This window comes from Triturus cristatus, chromosome 6 (genome assembly GCF_964204655.1).
Source record: "Triturus cristatus chromosome 6, aTriCri1.1, whole genome shotgun sequence".
In the NCBI taxonomy this organism is placed as follows: Eukaryota; Metazoa; Chordata; class Amphibia; order Caudata; family Salamandridae; genus Triturus; species Triturus cristatus.
This window is the reverse complement of record NC_140589.1, coordinates 1,925,300,112-1,925,319,634: the sequence shown is the minus strand read 5'-3', so window position 1 is coordinate 1,925,319,634 and position 19,523 is coordinate 1,925,300,112. Positions and strand designations below refer to the sequence as shown.

Here is a 19,523-nt window from a genome sequence, read left to right as displayed (position 1 = left end):
CCACGCATACCGGCCTAGGTGTCCCAGACGGCTTGGAGGGTGCAGGTTTGAGCAATGATACATGAAAGACAGGGTGTATCCGCAAGGACTGGGGCAAGCACACCTTCACGTTCACGGGACCCATACACTTGGCAATTCGATAGGGGCCCATGTACTTGGGATGGAACACACTGTTCTTTCGAAACCTCATGTTTCTTGTGGATATCCAGACGTAGTCTCCAGTGCGGTACAGTGGCCCGGGCCTTCTCTTCCTGTCTGCCGCAGCCTTGTATTTTCTCTTGGCCTCTATTAGGACAGCCCTTGAGCGCATCAACGTGTCTTTTATGTGTGCCACTCTGTCCGCTGTGGCGGGAATCCTGTCCTCTCTGAACGGATGTAGAAATGGCAAGAACCTGGGATGTTGGCCATAGTTGCTATAGAACGGAGATGACTGTGTGGAGCTGTGAGTGGCGTTGTTATAGGCTATCTCTGCAACCCATAGCAAGTCGACCCATTCTTCCCTGCCCTGGTCCACAAAACATCGCAGATACTGTTTGAGCGTTTGGTTCAGGCGCTCGGTTTGGCCGTCCGTTTGAGGGTGGTAGCTGGTGGACAGGGCGGTCTTAACATGCAGCGCAGTGCACCAAGTCTTCCAGAATTGCGCAGTAAACTGCGACCCCGGTCCGACACGATCACCCCAGGTAATCCATGCAGTCGTACCACGTTCTTTAGAAGTAGTGACGCCAATTCCCCGGCCGTAGGGACTCTCTTGCAGGGGATGAAGTGCCCCATTTTCGTCAAGTAATCCACCACCACCAGTATTGCCGTCATCCCCTGGTCTACCGGTAGGCCCACCACGAAGTCCAGTGATATGCTATCCCATGGTCTATCCGGGGTCGGAAGTGGATGTAAGAGCCCTTGGGTTCGGCCATGGTCGGCCTTCATGGTAGCACACGTAGGACACTCCTGTCCCCACCTCCTGACATCCACTCTCATGGTTGGCCACCAGAAATGCCGTCCCATGCTAGCCACCGTTTTTTCAAAGCCCAAATGACCTGCGCATGGAGAGTCATGGCACCAGGTGAATGCTTGTTTCCTTAGCCTAGGCGTGGGTATCAATAGGCACCTGCCCTTTAGGGGTATCCCGTCCTTCAGCTGCCATTCTCTGTGACTGAGGAGCCACCTCCGCCATGCGAACGACCTGATCCCTCTCTTTATTCCCCTCAGGAAAGTATCCGGTTGGATAACCCCCAATACCATCCTCGGGGAAATGATGGAACGCTCGGTCGCAGGCAATGGTTCCTTAACTGCAGATTGACGGGACAGGGCGTCCGCCTTCCGGTTTTCCGTCCCCGGCCGATATGTGATGCGGAAGTTGAACCCCGCAAAGAAGATCATCCACCGCAGCTGCCGGGGAGAAAGGTGTTTTGCGGCCGTCATGAACTGTAGATTCCGATGGTCCGTGTACACCGATACCACATGTCTTGCCCCCATCAACCAATGCCTCCATTCGGTGAAGGCGTCCTTGATTGCAAGAAGCTCCTTCTCCGCAATATGGTAGTTGCGTTCGGCGTCGTTGAGTTTGCGGGACATGTACGCAACGGGATGAAGCACCCCTGTGTCGTGGTTGCGTTGGGACAAGATAGCCCCCAGCGCCACATCCGAAGCGTCCGCTTCCACCACGTAGGGGAGATCCGGATCGGGGTGAGCCAACACCGGCGCCTTACCAAAGGCGCTTTTCAGGGCCTCAAAGGCTGTGTTCGCTTCAGGGGACCAGACAAACTCCTTGGACTTCCTCAGTAGCTGTGTGATTGGGGCCACCAATCCTGAAAATCCATCTATAAACCGCCTGTAAAAGTTGGCGAAGCCAATGAAACTTTGGACGTCCTTCACGCTTTGGGGCACCGGCCATTCTTTCACCGCCTTGATCTTTCGTTCTGCCATCTCCTGTCCCTCTGGACTCAGCATCACTCCGAGGAATTCCACGGACGTGACGTGGAAGTCACACTTGCTGAGTTTACAAAACAGCTTGTTTTCCCTCAGCTTTTGGAGCACAGCTTTGACGTGGTGTACGTGCTCCTCCACACTGGACGAGTAGATGAGGATGTCGTCGATATATACGACCACGTAGATATCCAACTCCTCTCTGAATACCTCATTCAAAAAGTACTGAAAGGCTGCCGGGGCGTTGCACAGACCGAACGGCATGACGAGGTACTCAAAAAGGCCGAACCTGGTCTTAAAGGCGGTCTTCCACTCGTCTCCGTCCCTCATGCGCACCAGATGGTATGCCCCTTTCAAATCCAACTTGGTGTAGATACGAGCTTTCTTGACCTGTTCCAGAAGTACACTGATGAGAGGCAAGGGGTACCGATTCTTTATGGTTATCGCATTCAATGCCCTAAAGTCCACACAGGCTCTCAGCTCCCCATTAGCTTTCGGGATGAAGAAGAGTGGCGAGGCGGCCGGAGACTTGGACGGGCGGATGAATCCTAGCTTGAGGAGTTTATCCAGGTACCCCCGGAGATGCACGTTTTCAGGCTCCGTCAGGGCATACAGCCTGCCGCTGGGAACGCTGGCCCCTGGCACCAGGTCGATCTGGCAGTCAAACTGTCTATGTGGTGGTAGCACTTCCGCCTTCACCTCATCAAATACATCCTCAAAACTGTGATAAGCCTGGGGGAGAGCCACATCTTTTTCTGCCGCTGTAGCCACCGTCTGACTCCCGCTCTCATCTGCGTCAAGGGATTCCGTTCTTTTTCCACAATGCAGGATGCAATACGGTGACGTCATTTCGACGCGATGTGTTGGCCAATCCACAGAGGGGTTGTGTTTCTGTAGCCACGGCAATCCCAATATGACGCCATATTGGGGCGCTCGGATGATGTTAAAATCGATTTGTTCCAAATGGTTCCTCCCATATCTCATCGGAAGGACCCCCGTGTGCTGCCCGATGGGCCCCGTCACCAATCGCCTTCCGTCTACAGCATAGACGTCTTCGGGTACAGCTTTGGGAAGAAGCACTAGCCCTAGCCTGCATGCCTCGTTGTGGTCCATAAACATGCCAGTGGCCCCGGAATCCACCATGGCCACAACAGGTATCCACTGGTCATGCACTCCCACGTGCACCGTGAGAAACAGGTGTCGGTGTCCCTTAGTGACCGAGTTGGAAAGTGAAGGGATGGATGAGTGACTCCGAGATGCCCCTTCTTTGGTCTGGGAGTCCTCTAGTTTTCCGCCGGTATGTCCACCACGGCTGTTACCGACCGGTTGGCCCGATAACGTGACGTCTTCGGTAGGCAGGGCATTCCCGTACGTAGTGGCCTTTTTTGCCACAATATAGGCACAATCCTTGTTTACGGCGTGACTCTTTCTCCGTGGCTGTGAGGCTCGCTCGTATTGCGCCGATGTCCATGGGTTCTTCCTTGGATGCGGTGGAAGTTTCAGGACTTCCCACTGTCACATAGGATGGAAGGGATTTTCCTTTTCTCCCATGATCCCCTTTTCTTTCACTTAGCCTATGTTCCAGCCGTAATACCAGGTTGATAAGGCCCTCACATGTCTTGGGTTGAGGGTCAATATGAGCCACGGCGTCTTTGAGCTCATCGCACAGCCCGTGATGGAAGAGCGCCATCTGTTTAGCAACAGGCCACTTGGTTTCCGCAACCAGCCGTCGGAACGCGTTGAGATACTGCACCAGGTCGTTGGATCCCTGTCTCAACTCAAGCATTTCACGGTCCGCCGTGTACGAGTCAGCCCTTCTTTCGAATACCTTCAGGAATTCCTCGCGAAAAGCACCCCAATCACATAAGATGGGGTCGTCCCTGCTCACCAGAGGTACGGCCCATTGTGCCGCGTTTCCAGCCAAATAGGAAATAAGGAAAGCCACACGAGCCTGACTCGTGGGGAACGCCTTTGGTTTGCACGATAAATGTAGCGCCACTTGTGTGAGGAATACCTGCACTGTGTTAGGATCCCCAATGTACCTCTCCGGTGTTGCCAAGGGGACGGCTACCGGCATTTCCACTACTACAGCAGGGGTCTGGTCCGTGAGGGAGGTGCTGGGCGTGAGCGGGTCCAAGTGGATAGCATCCAGTCTGGCTTTTACATCGGCTGTTTCTTGCCTAGAGGCAGCCAATTCAACTTGCACGGTCGCTAAAGCAGCCAGCACATCATCAAGTGTTGCCATGTCTGTTATCGACCGGGAGACAGTTAGTGTATTAAGGTCGGATATTTTGTAACGCCCTGAACGCCTCAGGATCGTTTAACAGACACGATAATGAGGACGCAACCACTTGTGAAGGGTTAGTTATTTTAATGAAGGCAAAAATAATACAAAGATAAACAAAAGTTATAGTCACTGGAATCCTCCAGGCTAAGTACGTTACCAGCCCACCGCACGGATGGTCCTAACCGTCCTCTGCATATACGCCGATCCCGGCGTATGCCAACAGAGGGCAGAAATGAAATGGCCGACAATGCCAATCGGTAGGCTGTGAGGGGCACGAAGAGTGTTGGGGAGAATCGAGGAGTCAGGGAAACACCCAGCCGGGGTCTCTACCTGAAGGGAGCAGCCGCTCAACCTCTTCCTCAGACTGCACCGGGACGCGGAGTCACCTCCTGGTGATGCGTCACCGATACCCCAATCAAATAGCAAGAAGACTGAACCGAGAGCAGCCGCTCGATCGATCCTGTGGACTTCCGAGTCTGTAACGCGGCAAACACCTCCTGGTGTGCGTTACAGCTGGCAGTCCCTGTATCTCTGGTCTGGCTGGGAGTTACGACTCCAACCAGCAAAAGCGCCACTGCGCTTTGACTCAGCCGAGTCAAAAAGCGAAGCTCAATGGTTGACCGGTAGAGCTTCCGGGTCCTTCACAGGTGACGATGGGGCAAGACACGGCCCAGGGAGTAACGACTCGACCTACCTCCGTTCTTGCCTTACTGGAGCACCTCTCCGGAACACTGCTCTTCACGAAGCAGGTACGTCGGTGTAAACACAATATCCGACAGCGTTGTACCTCCCGGTTCCTCCCTTTATAGGGCGTGTTTTCCTTGAGTTATGTAACAGCTCTCCTGTTTACATAAGGGCGTGCTTTCCTTGAGTTATGTAACAGCTCTCCTGTTTACATAAGGGCGTGTTTTCCTTGAGTTATGTAACAGCTCTCCTGTTTACATAAGGGCGTGTTTTCCTGGAGTTATGTAACAGCTCTCCTGTTTACATAAGGGAGTGTTTTCCTGGAGTTATGTAACAGCTCTCCTGTTTACATAACCTCTCAACCGCTAAGCATCCTGGGAGATGTAGTCCGTTTTCGCTGGTTACCGTTTTCTTCCCCTCGCATGACAGGAATTCTTGACAAAAGGCTGCAGAATAAATCTGTTTTGTATTGGTTAAGCTTTTTTTCATTCCTGTCTTGTTCACATTTTTAAAGAAAAACGTTTCTGGATTTCACAAGTTTAACCCTGAAAAATATGGAAATTTCTTTGCAAACGCTTTTGAGCTACCCTTTAGAGGAGTAGGACAATGTTCCCATTGGTTATACATAAATACATTTCTAGGTGTTGCAGTCTTATGCAAGAAATGATGGACAAAATAGTTATAACAATACATTTGTTCATAGTCTGATGAACCCTCTTAATATTCATGATTTGTGAATACTGCAGACATTTCTAGATCAGACATCATGCTATTAACAGTCTCGAAGTCCCAATCATCAGAAAAGGTACTAGAGGTAATAAAGTCACTTAAAGAAATTTTAAATAAGTGTGGAATCTTCAAAAGTTCCGATGGGCAAAAAATGCCATATTCTGTCTGTCCCAAACTATACCATCTGGTATAGTAACGGCTGTGATGTTCACTGCTGACAAGTCTCTTGCTTCTCTTGTGTGGCTGGAGAAGTTAGTTCACTCTTTTACTTGCTGTGTCCATTTGACTATATCTTCCATTTATCAGCATACCTAGAGTTATTACCAGAGATAACCAAAGTAGAAAGAAGAATATTCCCAAAACAATCCATAGTTCAATCCATGGTGAAACCTGGTAAGTCTTTTTCAGGAGATGAAAAAAGTCTGTTTCTTTTTCTTTGAAAGTTCTTTGTGCTGGTGTCGTTTCAGGTTCACTGGGATCCTCAGAAAATGTATCAAAGTTAATGAAATAGCCAGAGGCAGTTCTGTCAATGGTTTGAATTGCATCAGGATTCGTTGAAATCGCTGGAACCAGTTGATCACTTGTTACTTCGTTGTAGACTGGTGTATCAGGACGAACTGTTATTTGGATCTCAAGAGTGACGAGTTCCATGGCTTTGTTGCATAGTCCTTCATTTCTCACTGTACAATCTTCAAAGGTGATGAGTCTCTCAGTTTGAACCTCTTGGATTGTAGCTAGAGGAGTGCGTCTGCTACATTGTCAGAGTCCCCTTGGCCTACTGCTTAGTATCGGCTACAGAGTGTGGTTTGATGAGGTCAATGGACACAAATCTTTTATCCTTTTTACCAGCAAGGGGCGGCAAAAGTACTGTTCTTGATCCGTGGATTGCTAGGACAGGTACTGGTTGTCTGTAAGAAGGCCCAAATTCCTTCCTGTCCGCGATCTTTTCTCTGACTAGATCACCAAGCTTTGGGATCCAGACAGGCCTTGCAGGGACAGTTGTTTTCCCCAGTGGTGGTTGGCTTCAGGAACACGTTTCTTTGTTTTGATCTTAGTTCATTTAAGTCCTGTAAAACAGCCAAACGATCTTTGATATCAAACTTTTGATTTTCCACCACTGTGTCTTTCATGTCAAGGTCCGGTATCAATATTCTTGTCCCAAATAGGACCTCGTATGGAGTGACACCCCCTAGAGAACTTCTTGGCAAATTGTTTAATGAGCGTTGGACCCCATGAAGATGTTTGACCCACTCATCACCCAAACCTAATACCCTAGCTGTTATAGACTTCTTTATGTCCCGTTTTTTTCTTTCCACAACAGAATTACCCTCAGGATGGAATGGAGAAGAGTACCGCAATGCTACGCCCAAACTGGCCATGGCTTCTTTGTAAGCTCGAGAGCTAAACGCAGGACCCTGGTCAGAGTGTAGTGTGCCAATTGCATATGTGCCGATAAAGACTCGCAAATCTTTCATAACAGTTCGAGCATCAGCCGAGCGCTGAGGCCACATCCAAAGGAACCTTGAACGTGAATCCACTGAGACCATGATATATTTCTAGTTACCATCCCTTTGTAAGGGACCGCAGTGGTCCAGGTAAACACACGCTAATGGTTTATCTGAGATTAACAGGGGTGTCTGCGCAGGACGTTTCACAGTTGAGACTTTCATCTTCTGGCATTTTTCACAGTCCAAAACATAGTTTCTGGTCTGTTTCCTAATGCCTGGCCACCAGTATCTCTGTTTTAATAACGATACTGTGGCAGAAACACCTGCATGAGCGCAGGCGATCCCTTCATGTGCTGCTAGGATTAGTCCTAATCTAAGTTCCATGTTTAGTATTACCCTATCCCCCACCCCAGGGATTCGAGCAAACGGAACATTGTTCGCATCAATTGTATATGAGTATTTGAGTGGAAACTTTTTAGGTAACGCTGCACCGCTGCCTTTGCTTGAAGCATTGACAGCCGGTATTATTTCACTGTCTATTTTTGTTTTTGAACGAGTGATTGCAGCTACGGAACCTGTTTGCACAGCCCCCTTCGCGGTTTCATCAGCCAATGAATTCCCTTCAATGTGAACGCCATCACATTGATGACTCAGCGTGTGTATCACGTGAGTGTTTGGTAGTCCGTCTTGCAACTTGTTTCCAAAGCGTTTTATGCTTGATTGTGCCACCATTTGCATCTTTCAAACCATTTTGAAGCCAGTTCTGTAAATATTCATTATATGATTGAACACAGTAAAAAGAATCGCACTCTATGAGTGTGGGGAATTCGCGATCCGTATTTTCAAGTGCCATTTTGAATGCTTGTAGTTCAGCTCGCTGTGCTGTACAATCTCCTAGAGATTGCGTTTTTGTGACCATTGGTCTAAATTTGCCATCGCGCATACGACCTTTAACGATTGCGCATGCTGCACTATAAGCTTGCAACCCCCCGTAGCGAGTTGTGCAGATCCGTCAGTATAAATTATAAATTTGAACTGGTCAAGAGGGAGAATCTCAGTAGGCAGAGGACATTTGTGTTCGTATTGCAGGAATGCTTGTGTTTTCAAATAAGGATCAAAAACATATTCAACATCAGTTGCAGCAAGTGAATTAACCCATTGTATCCATCTTGGATGTAAAGCTTTTGCATTCGGAATGCTCGCTTTTGTAACTGCCTCTAAGGCTGGTACAGGAGTTACGACCATAATGTGTTTCCCCTGTGCTAGGGCTCTTTCTTTTGCTATAGCGGTTTGAACTGCTGTCAGAATTTTTTCTGTTGATTTTAAATTTTATTTCTGCTTGCGTGCACAAATGTGATTTGTATGCAATTGGTACTTTTTCACCTTCGTTAAAAGTTAAGTAGGTGAATCCGCATTGACCCGGAATGATTCGGACCACTAAGTTGCATACGTTTACGCGTGTTTGCAAATGTTTTGTTGCTAACATGGCTGTTTGGAGTGAACGCAAAATTTTGGTGTGTTTTTGTGTCCAATTTACTGTTTTGAAATCAGGTTTGATTAATTCGTAGAGAGGTTTAATCCTTTCTGTGTAATTTAGAATGTAAGTTCTTCCGTAATTCAGGAAACCTAGAATTGACTGTAAGTTTTCAGTGTTTTTGGAGGTTGGAGCAACGCACACTTTTCTAAAAAGTTGGCTGCCAGGCTCTTGCCTTCACTTGATAACTGATATCCTAGGAAAAGGACGTTGAGATGGGCAATTCTTGATTTTTTTAAAATTGAATTTGTACCCTTCAGAGGCGAAGCCCAGTATAATGGTGATTTGTTGCTTACATGTCCGCTTGAAGTGAACGCAGGATATCTGTGTGTTCCTGTGTCCAATGTGTGATTTTAAAATCAGGTTTGATTAATTCGTAGAGAGGTTTAAACCTTTCTGTGTAGTTTAGAATGTATGTTCTTCCAAAATTCAGGAAACCTAGAATCAACAAAGTTTTTCATCATTTATGGAGGTTGGAGCAGGGCACACTTTTCTAAAAAGTTGGCTGCCAGGCTTTTGCCTTCACTTGATAGTTCATATCCTAGAAAAAGGACGTGGAGATGGGCAATTCTTGATTATTTTAAATTGAATTTATAACCCTCAGAGGCGAAGCCCAGTATAATGGTGTTCACCCTGTTCAAGTGCCTGTTCAGGTCATCGTCTGTCAGATAGATATCATCGACATATGACAATGCCTCGTCATCATAAATTTGTTGTAACTCTGTTACCATTGCTGAGAATAAATCCGGACTATTCTTGAATCCCTGTGGGAGATGACAGAATTGACCCTGGGTCCCCATTATTGAGAAAGCTGTCAAATACCTGCTTTCAGGTGCTATGTTTTGACAAAAGAAACCGTTAGAAATATCTAAAGTGGTTTTATAGTTTTTTAAGCTCAATGTTATTTATTAATGCTGTACTATGTGCATTTTGACCTGCTAATGTTTTACAACAAGAGTTTAGGTGTCTTTAATCCAAAACTAGACAATATGTATTGCCTGGTTTGAAAACAGGAAACAAAGGATTGTTCATTAATGAGGTGCACGTTTCAATCACCCCTTGGTATTCAAGTTGATCTAAGATCTCCCTGACCTGTTTTTAGCTTCTTGCTTAATTGGGTACTGCCTCTGTGCAGTCCTACATGATTTTTGTATAATGCTGGGGCTTGGGCAACTGCCCATTTGCTGGCATAAGTATATTTTAAATGTACTGGAACATGGTTGGAGAAGGCTGGCATAATGATGTCTTCGCCATGTGGGCACTCCCTGACAAATTCTGGTGGCCTGTACTGTTCTGCTAGAAGTATATCATAACCCTCTGAAAGATGCTCCCAAAAGAGTGCTTTCACTTTTCTTGGTATGTCCCCCTCCATCTGGAGTGTTATTTCATATAACCTATGTGGAGAACTAACCCTGGTGTCTACAGTCTGAACTTGAATGTCTTCATTCAGGTCCACTGTCTCCAGAAGTCCCTTCAGGTTCTGGTGAGCTATTGTTACTTTTGCTGCACTGTCCAGCATTGTCTGAGCCCATTCTCTGTTCTTGAGTTGTGTTCTCAGAATCCACGGCATGTCTGATCTTCAGACCTGCTACCTTCTTCTTGGAGAATTGAGGTTTTGGTTTGTTTTTCTAAACGTGTTGATCCTCTTTGTACTTCACGCGTTCTTCTTTTTGATCTGACCGTCCTCTTCTTTCGGATGTCTGTGACGATATCTGAAAAGTACGAGAGGAACGTGTATCAGTATCTTCATACCTGTTAGATTTTCTCAAATTATCCCTATTCCTAAGGTTGTACCTCCTTTCAGAGGGCTCCTTTTGAGGAGACCTACCTCGGGTTTTAGAATGTTTCTCTTTTGAATCTTGTTTGTTATTTTCCCACTTCTTTTTTGAAGAGGTAGCATTGGGTTTAATAAAGTCCTTCTCAGGACCTCCATGCAGTTGTGGTTTAACTGGTTTACCACCCAAACTGTCTCTGCCTAATTCTTCATAGGATTTTTCAATGATTCTGGCTAATTCTTGTGGTTGTTCTGTTACATCAAATTCCCTTAATTTCTGGCGGATTGCCACTGATGCTGCTTCTCCTTTAATATTAGATCATATTATTGTTGAGACCTGGTCGAAATTTTTAAGTAACTTCATACCTAAATTCAGAGCAGGCTCTGCCCCGTATTCGTTTTGAATTTGTTTCAGGACATCAGGTGTTTCCGCCATAGACTGAACACCATGTGTTTTAATATAGATAGCAGCAAAGACTGTGCCCCAAGTGATAAGGTCTTCCAGATGTGGTGTGATCCCCACTGGTAAACAGATTGTTAAAATTCTGTTTCTCATAAGGGCTAGTATTATGAAATACTGCTTCAATTTGAGTAATTTTTTGAGCTATCCAGAACAGAATTTGCTTATGTTTTGTGGGCATTTTACCCAGGACTGTGTGTAAAGTCTGTGGAGTGATTTTTAGCGCTTTCCCCTTGTGAGACGTTTGTCTTGGAATAGCTATTGTTGGTTGGACTGTGAAAGTCCGCGTGACATATTGAACCAATTGTCTATAAATTTTGATTAACTCTTTGAGTTGAGCAAGTAATTCTAGATCTGTAATTTCTTCAATGTCAGGTGTATAACTGGCTAAAATCGTCCATGTCGCTCCTGGTCTACCTAGTGGACCAAGCCTGGTAATGTGATTTGAATGTTTCAGGGGGCCTTTAAACCAGAGATCATGCTCCTGGTATGTGAGTGGAATTTCAATATCCTCGAAAGGAATATATTCCTCGGGTGGATCATCTTCTTTGTAGAAGTGAAGCGTTTTAGTTACTGGATGTGATTCAGGGAATACTATCCATGAGTACAATACCTCTGTCTGGTGAGCTGCATATGCCTCTATCACAAAAACTGCTCTACCACCTCTTGGTGTTAGGCCATGTTTTATAAGTTTTAGAGTGATGGCTCTCCTTAAATTTGGAGCGATGATTATCGCATTTTCATCGGTTTCATTAAAACCTGTATAATCAAAAGCTACTACGACATTGTCGGGTACTGCCTCGTTGTTAATGCCGTCTTCTGTCATTGTTTAATGAAAGTTGCAGAGCAAGTTTCAAGGGAACAAAGATAAGGTGCACGATATTTTGGAACACTGTATCCTTCAACGTTGAACAAACCGAAAAGCTAATACATAGGATTTTCGTCCTACTCAGCTATGGTAGATATTATCCATACCCACTCCAGACGTCTTATGGAGTACTATGAGTAGGGGTCTCTGAGAAAAGCATGACTGAGTTACTTCAGTATCTAGCGTTAAATTGGTGCCTTACCAAACTGTTGGGTGCCATGTAGTGTAGTTCCTATATCCCTGATAGGCTCTGCTCATTGGAATAATATACACTATAGTTTTGACATAGGACTGAGGTCAGTATGTCTCTACTGAGTACATTAAACTTAATTACTTGTGTGTGCCAGCTAATTCAGAGGTCACTAGAAACTTCTTGAATAAACAAGAAGGGACGTGGATAGACAGATGTAGGTGGCCATGCCTGTATTTGGTTAGCATGGATAATGCCTAAATAAGGGTAGGATTTCTATGCCTAAATATGGGCAATGCGAATTGTGCCTATATAAGGACGTTAATCGGGAAACCTATATACGGTATCTAAATCTACGCAAAACAAGACTGAACACGGTAAACTGTGCATGTGTCAATCTGTAGGTGTGCACATATGTGGAGACATTTTTTCCAACCTACCGAATGATGCAAAAGTAGCCTCATCACAGCCCCTCTGTTTTTCTTTTTTTTCTAATGTTGTTCCACATTGGAAAAGCCTATACCCCTAAAAGGTGAGACTTATTGACTTTGCCAATGTGTGTTTAAAATGGTTGTAAACCTCCTGTTCCTTGAGTAGATCTGGTCAGAGCCTCGGATCTCTGGAGTTACACTATGTGGAGGATGCTCAGATTTCCTGTCCGGGTCCTAGCCCAGGCTCTCTGATAGTATAAAGGACTCCCTTGCAGCTGTTGCTTATGTTTTCCTCCGTTATTGTGATGCTCTGTGTTGCATGGTCCATTTACTGGAAAAGGCTCCATCTTGTATTATTTGTTAGGTAGGATAGGATAGGATAAATACTTATATAGCGCAACGAATGCCGAAGCGTCTTGGCAGCGTGATAATAGGAGCATTCCCTGGACTAAGGAGGCATCTTGTCGCTATGAATTTAACATTGTAGTTTGTCATAGGGGAGAGGGTCTCATTCACTTTAAAAGCAACCTTCTCTGGTGTCTTGGTTTCTCCTTGAGTCCATGCTCCTCGATAGAAACGGACCATGGGAGGTGTGTATACCCTAACTCTGATGATTGCATTTTTTCATTGAAAGTATAATCTAGAATTTCTTCACCTTACTTAACAATAGGGACAATTAAATGGCAATAGATTTTTGTGATGGACTCTGCATTTCAGCTTATTTAGTGTTTCTTTTTCTTAATCTAACAGGTGAAATAACTGCAGTGATAAACGAAAACGATAAAGCCATTAAACATCACTCGTGTAGGAAGTGATGTAAAACAGAATACCTCGAAATCTCCTTTCTTGAAGGTTAGTGCCTCGTCAAAATATGTTTTTTACAACAGAAAACCAAAACTGCCCAATGAGGTCTGTACTTGGGTCTTACGCATCAGATGATATACATAGAAGATATACCACACTGACATACCTTATGAGGTGCTGATACCGAAGGAAGAGATAACATGGTGTCAGAAAGAACACACAGGAAAGAAACTGTATGAATGTCACAAAACATTTATTCGGCAGAGAAAGAGTAAGTGCGACATCTGCAACTTCATACTGGAGAAAAGTCATATTGATGGACTGACTGTGGAAACGTTTTCTCTGAAATGAAAGAACTAATGCAGTAACAGAGTGTCCACGTAGAGGACAAGCCATATAAATGTGTAGAATGTAATAAAGTGTTTGGAAGGAAGAAGAATCTAGAGCAGCATCTACAAATGCATGCTGGTGAGCAACCATATGAATGTACACAATGCGACAAAGCATTTATAACAAATGGAAATTTAAAGCAACATCAGAAAGTCCACACTAGAGAGAAACCAAATGAATGTACAGAATGTAATAAAGTGTTCCGAAGTAAGGAGAACCTAAAGCAACATTGGAAAATCCACACTGGGGAGAAACCATATGAATGTACAGAGTGTGACAAGGCATTTATGAAAAAGCAAAGTTTAAAAATACATCAGCAGGTTCACACAGGAGAAAAACCACATAAATGTACAGAATGTGACAGGGCATTTAAAACAAATGGAGAGTTGAAGCAACATCAGAGAATCCACACTGGAGAGAAACCGTATAAATGCACAGAATGTGACAAAGCATTTGTAAGAAAAGGAGCGCTGAAGCAACATCAGAAAATCCACACTGGAGAGAAACCGTATAAATGCACTGAATGCAACAAGGTGTTTATCACCAATGTAGGCCAAATGGAACATCAGAAAGTCCACACTGGGGAGAAGCCATATCAATGTACAGAGTGTGACAAAAAATTGGTAACAAATGGAAAGCTAAAGCAACATCAACAAATCCACACTGGGGTGAAACCGTATGAATGCACAGAATGCGACAAGGCATTTATAACAAATGGAGATCTGAAACAACATCAGAAAATCCACACTGGGGAGAAGCCATATCAATGCACTGAATGTGACAAAGCATTTATAAAAAATTATCACCTAAAACGACATCAGAAAATTCACACTGGGGAGAAGCCACATCAATGCACTGAATGTGACAAAGCATTTATAACAAATGGAAAACTAAAACGACATCAGAAAATCCACACTGGGGAGAAAACATATCAATGTACAGAATGTGACAAAGCATTTATAAGAAATGGAGATTTAAAGCAACATCAGAAAGTCCACACTGGAGAGAAACCAAATGCATGTACAGAATGTGACAAGGCATTTATTGCAAAGCAAAGTTTAAAAATACATCAGCAGGTTCACACAGGAGAAAAACCACATAAATGTACAGAATGTGACAAGGCATTTATTACAAATGGAGTGCTGAAGCAACATCAGAAAGTCCACACTGGGGAGAAACCGTATGAATGTATGGAGTGTGACAAAGCATTTATAACAAATAGAGAGCTAAAACGACATCATAAAGTCCACACTGGGGAGAGACCGTATGAATGTACTGAATGTGACAAAGCATTTATAACAAACGGAGAGCTAAAACAACATCAGAAAGTCCACACTGGGGAGAAACCGTATGAATGTACTGAATGTGACAAAGCATTTATAACCAATGGAGAGCTGAAGCTACATCAGAAAATCCACACTGGGGAGAAACCGTATGAATGTACTGAATGTGACAAAGCATTTATAACCAATAGAGACCTGAAGCTACATCAGAAAATCCACACAGGAGAAAAACCACATAAATGTACAGAATGTGACAAGGCATTTATAACAAATGGAGTGCTGAAGCAACATCAGAAAGTCCACACTGGGGAGAAACTGTATGAATGTATGGAGTGTGACAAATCATTTATAACAAATAGAGAGCTAAAACGACATCATAAAGTCCACACTGGGGAGAGACCGTATGAATGTATTGAATGTCACAAAACATTTATAACGAATGGAGAGCTAAAACAACATCAGAAAGTCCACACTGGGGAGAAACCGTATGAATGTACTGAATTTGACAAATCATTTAAAACCAATGGAGAGCTGAAGCTACATCAGAAAATCCACACTGGGGAGAAACCGTGTGAATGTACTGAACGTGAAAAAGCATTTATAACCAATGGAGACCTGAAGCTACATCAGAAAATCCACACAGGAGAAAAACCACATAAATGTACAGAATGTGACAAGGCATTTATTACAAAGAAAAGTTTAAAAATACATAAGCAGGTTCACACAGGAGAAAAACCAAATAAATGTACAGAATGTGACAAGGCATTTATAACAAATGGAGAGCTGAAGCAACATCAGAAAATCCACACTGGAGAGAAACCGTACAAATGCACAAAATGTGACAAGGCATTTATAACAAATGGAGAGCTAAAGCAACACCAGAAAATCCACACTGGGGAGAAACCATATCATTGTACAGAGTGTGACAAAGACTTTGTAACAACTGGAAAGCTAAAGCAACATCAACAAATCCACACTGGAGTGAAACCATATGAATGCACAGAATGCAACAAGGCATTTATAATAAATGGAGATCTGAAACAACACCTGAAAATCCACACTGGGGAGAAGCCATATCCATGTACAGAGTGCGACAAAGCATTTGCAACAAATGGACAGCTAAAACGACATCAGATAATTCACACTGGGGGATAACCATATCAATGTACAGAGTGTGACAAGGCCTTTACTGCAAATAAAAGTAAAAAAAATACATCGAAAATACACTATAGAGAGAAGCCATATGAATGAACTAAATGTAACATTGTATTTTTAGAAAGCAAAATTTAATTGCCCATCAGAAAGTTCACACTGGAGAGAAACCATATCAATGTACAGAACATGCCAAAGCATTTAAGACAAGTGGAGAGCCAAAGCAACATGAGAAAATCCACATGGAGAGAAATCCTATGTATGCTAAGAATGTAATAAAGTCCGCAGGACGAATAAGTTAACGCAACATCAACAAATCGACACTAGGGAACAATCATTTTAATGTATAGAATGTGACAAGATTTATTACAAAACCAAAATCAATGACATCAGGATGTTTACACAGGTGAGAAACTACATACATTTAATGAAAGTGACAATATATTCATAAGATATGGAGGGCTAACGCAACATCAAAAGTCCACACTGAAGACTGCACGGAATGAGGTAAGGCATTTATTAGCAAGGGAGACTTAAAACAACATCAAAAAGTCCCCACTGAGGAAAATTTCTATGAATGTACAAAATGTGACAAAGTATTTTTGGAAGTAACCGCTTGAATGTACAGAAGTGACAAGACATTTATTACATGGGCACAGCACAAACCATCAGAAAGCCCACACAGGGGAGAAACCACATCCATGCACTTACTGTCACAATTCATTTGTTAAAAATGCAACCTCGCATGACATCAGAAAGATCACATGCAATAGAAATGATATGACTGCACTGAATTCAACAAAGCAGTTATTAGAAAGGCACAGCTAACGTAATATCAAAGTTCACAAAGTGAAGAAAGTCATGACATGAAGAACGCATATCACAACAAATATGTACAGGCATTTGTTAAAAAAGAAAGATCAAACACAACGTCAAAAAGCTCACCCTAGGGATAGACGATATAAATGTACTTAATGTGACAAATAAGTTGTTGGCCGGGCACAGCTCATACAATACCAGTAAGTCAACAGAGAGGAGAAAGTCATGATCGTGGAGAATGCATATCACTGCACACCATATGGGATGGCATCCTCTACAAAGGCAAAGCTGATGCAACATCAAAAAGTCATTACTAGTGGGACACCTGTCATCCGCACAGGAGCGACTCTAAACGTGATAAAGCAATCATTATGAAAGGACTATTAATGCAACATCTGAAAATCCACACTGGGAAGTAACTGAAGCAATATGTCTGGTCAGGTGCTGCTCAGATAGTCCACATTGGCAGAAACAACTTTTTCTTGCAAGTGTTTTCTCACAGTAGGGGCCTGATGTGTCAACATGTATTCCAGAGAGAAACTATATCTGTCTTCAGTGTGACAAGACATTCATTACAAAGGAATAGCTAACGCTTGATCAGAAATTATACACCGGGGAGAAGCCATTTGAATAATATAAACGTGGAAGAGCATTTCCTACCAAACGCTCTCCGATAAGGTATCAAAATGCCCCCCGCGTTTAAGATGTACTTATATTGAAGCCTTTCATTTGAAACGTCATCAGTTGCTATGTCAAAAAATCCACACCTCACACAGATGTAGGGGGACAAAATATTTGAAAAAATGTGGCACAAAGGAACAGCAATAGTGGCTGTCATCGTAGGTGCCAAAGGATTAATCAAGAAAAGGTCCCACCTTACCCCCATCCCGCAGAGATTAAAATTAGGGGTGGGTGGAATTTGCATAGTCACGCTACGCAAAGCTCTGCGAACTGATAAAAAATCTCCGCGAACACGCAAAGTTCTGCGAACACGCGGAATTGATTGTTCCGCCCGTTCGCGATGCTTTTTTCCTGTTCGCGAATGCTGTTTGCGTGCTCGGGGAGAAATATCTCGTGAATACGCATTTTGAAAATGCTAACAAGCAAAAAATTCCGCAAAGCTGCAGTTCGCGGAATTTTTGGCAATTCCGCGTTCTCCGCAGAACGCAAAATTACCCAAATTCCGCAAATTCGGTGAGCGGAACAGAATTTACTGCCCAGGCCTAATTAAAATATGCCAACTCCAGAGAGCATTAAACTTCGACAAAATGCAAATGTTACAGAAAACAACAGCTAAATGTTTTCCCTTGTTCCCAGCCTACTGTAGTATAAGGACAATTTTGGCCAGCTTGTGATAAGGCCTGACTCTGCCTATTTACTCAGTAAAGTGATATTTGTTCTGCAAGGCTTTCTCTAGGGCTTGTAAGCACAGTTTTAGGGACATTTCTGATAATGAAATTCAGTTTGTTATCTAGGATGTTATGTTCTTGCTGTTTATTGTTGACATTTCCTTTCTATCAATAGCAATCCTGCCCTGGAGATGACAAGTGGAGTTTTGGGGTCGGTTGGAAGTCGGATGCCACTGGCCTTAGAGGTTTGCAGCCCCCAAATTATGTGTGCATTAGGGTTATGGTTTCATGTGGGACAGGAGCATCCACCATTTGCACAGACGTTGATAGACAGTTTGCTGGACAATCTGAGTAAGAGGCCTCTACTTGCAGCAGTGATTATAATCTCCTATATCACATGTAGGCAACAATTGTATTCTTTCTACTTCTGTACGGTGTATTTGTTAAACATGCTCATCTGTAATAAAATGAACATCTGCTGAAAGTACCGAATGCATTCCTAAATGTTTGAACACTGCAAACTTTCTTATACCGTTGCTAAGCGCTCGAATGTCCATTCAGACTATGCCCATGCAATAGAAAAAAAACAACCCGTGTTTGTATCATCATTGCTCCCTGCATGTTCCCTCTTGCATTGTATGTTCTTGCATGTATGACCTGACTGCTATATGTAGAGTACTCTTGATACCCTGATGGGTTTATGTTTGAGCTTTAAAAAACTCTGCATATAAATAAATAAAGATAAACTGTCATGACAAATGCAACAGCATTGCACCACACTCCCATCCGACCTGCTCTCTGACTGGGCTCCCAGCTAGTAAAAATGATAAAAGACATATTACTGATCTGTATAGGCCCATCCGGTGACTGAAGAGCCGCAGCGGGAAGAATACGAAGATGAATCCGCAGTCCGTGAATGGACAAAAGGGGGCAATTGATAGGTCGTTGTTTCACCATCTTGAAGACATTGACACTTGGATAGAGACTATAAAAAATCTGGAAGCTTCTCTTCACTCGTTCATGAAAGGTGAACTGTTGTTAATTCCACAGTGAGCAAGACTTGCTCTTGTGCTATACATATTGTAAAAGAGGGAGGCAGTCAGTGTGTGAGTTAGCAAAGGTCTCCCCCATACACAACTCACCAGCTACTAATCCTCGAATAACCACCCACAGTCTCAAGACAAGTTTCATCTCTGATCGATATGCAAGAAGGACAGGCTTCTAACACTACTGTTATATCTAACACTGCGGAGCATCACTTGAGTCTGTACAACAATGTGATTGATGCCAGTTTAGCCACCCCGAGGCTAGACTGTGAAGCTCTGGTAAGGTTACTCATGCAATGTGGGTAGGGAATGATTGGGAGTGCAGTTAGTAGAACACAGGTGGCACAGGGGT

At 43.7% G+C, this 19,523-nt stretch overlaps 1 protein-coding gene across 1 annotated transcript in view; it reads left to right on the top strand.

Annotated features, from left to right (window-relative positions):
• Positions 1–18,614, top strand: part of LOC146822497 (uncharacterized) — a 48,212-nt gene extending 29,598 nt beyond the window's left edge. The window contains exon 2 of the mRNA XM_085613606.1: positions 13,079–18,614. Within this exon, the coding sequence (XP_085469732.1) occupies positions 13,591–15,960 (2,370 nt within the window). The 5' untranslated portion in view covers positions 13,079–13,590 and the 3' untranslated portion in view covers positions 15,961–18,614. The remainder of the gene's footprint in view (positions 1–13,078) is intronic.
• The last annotated feature ends 909 nt before the right edge of the window (positions 18,615–19,523 follow it).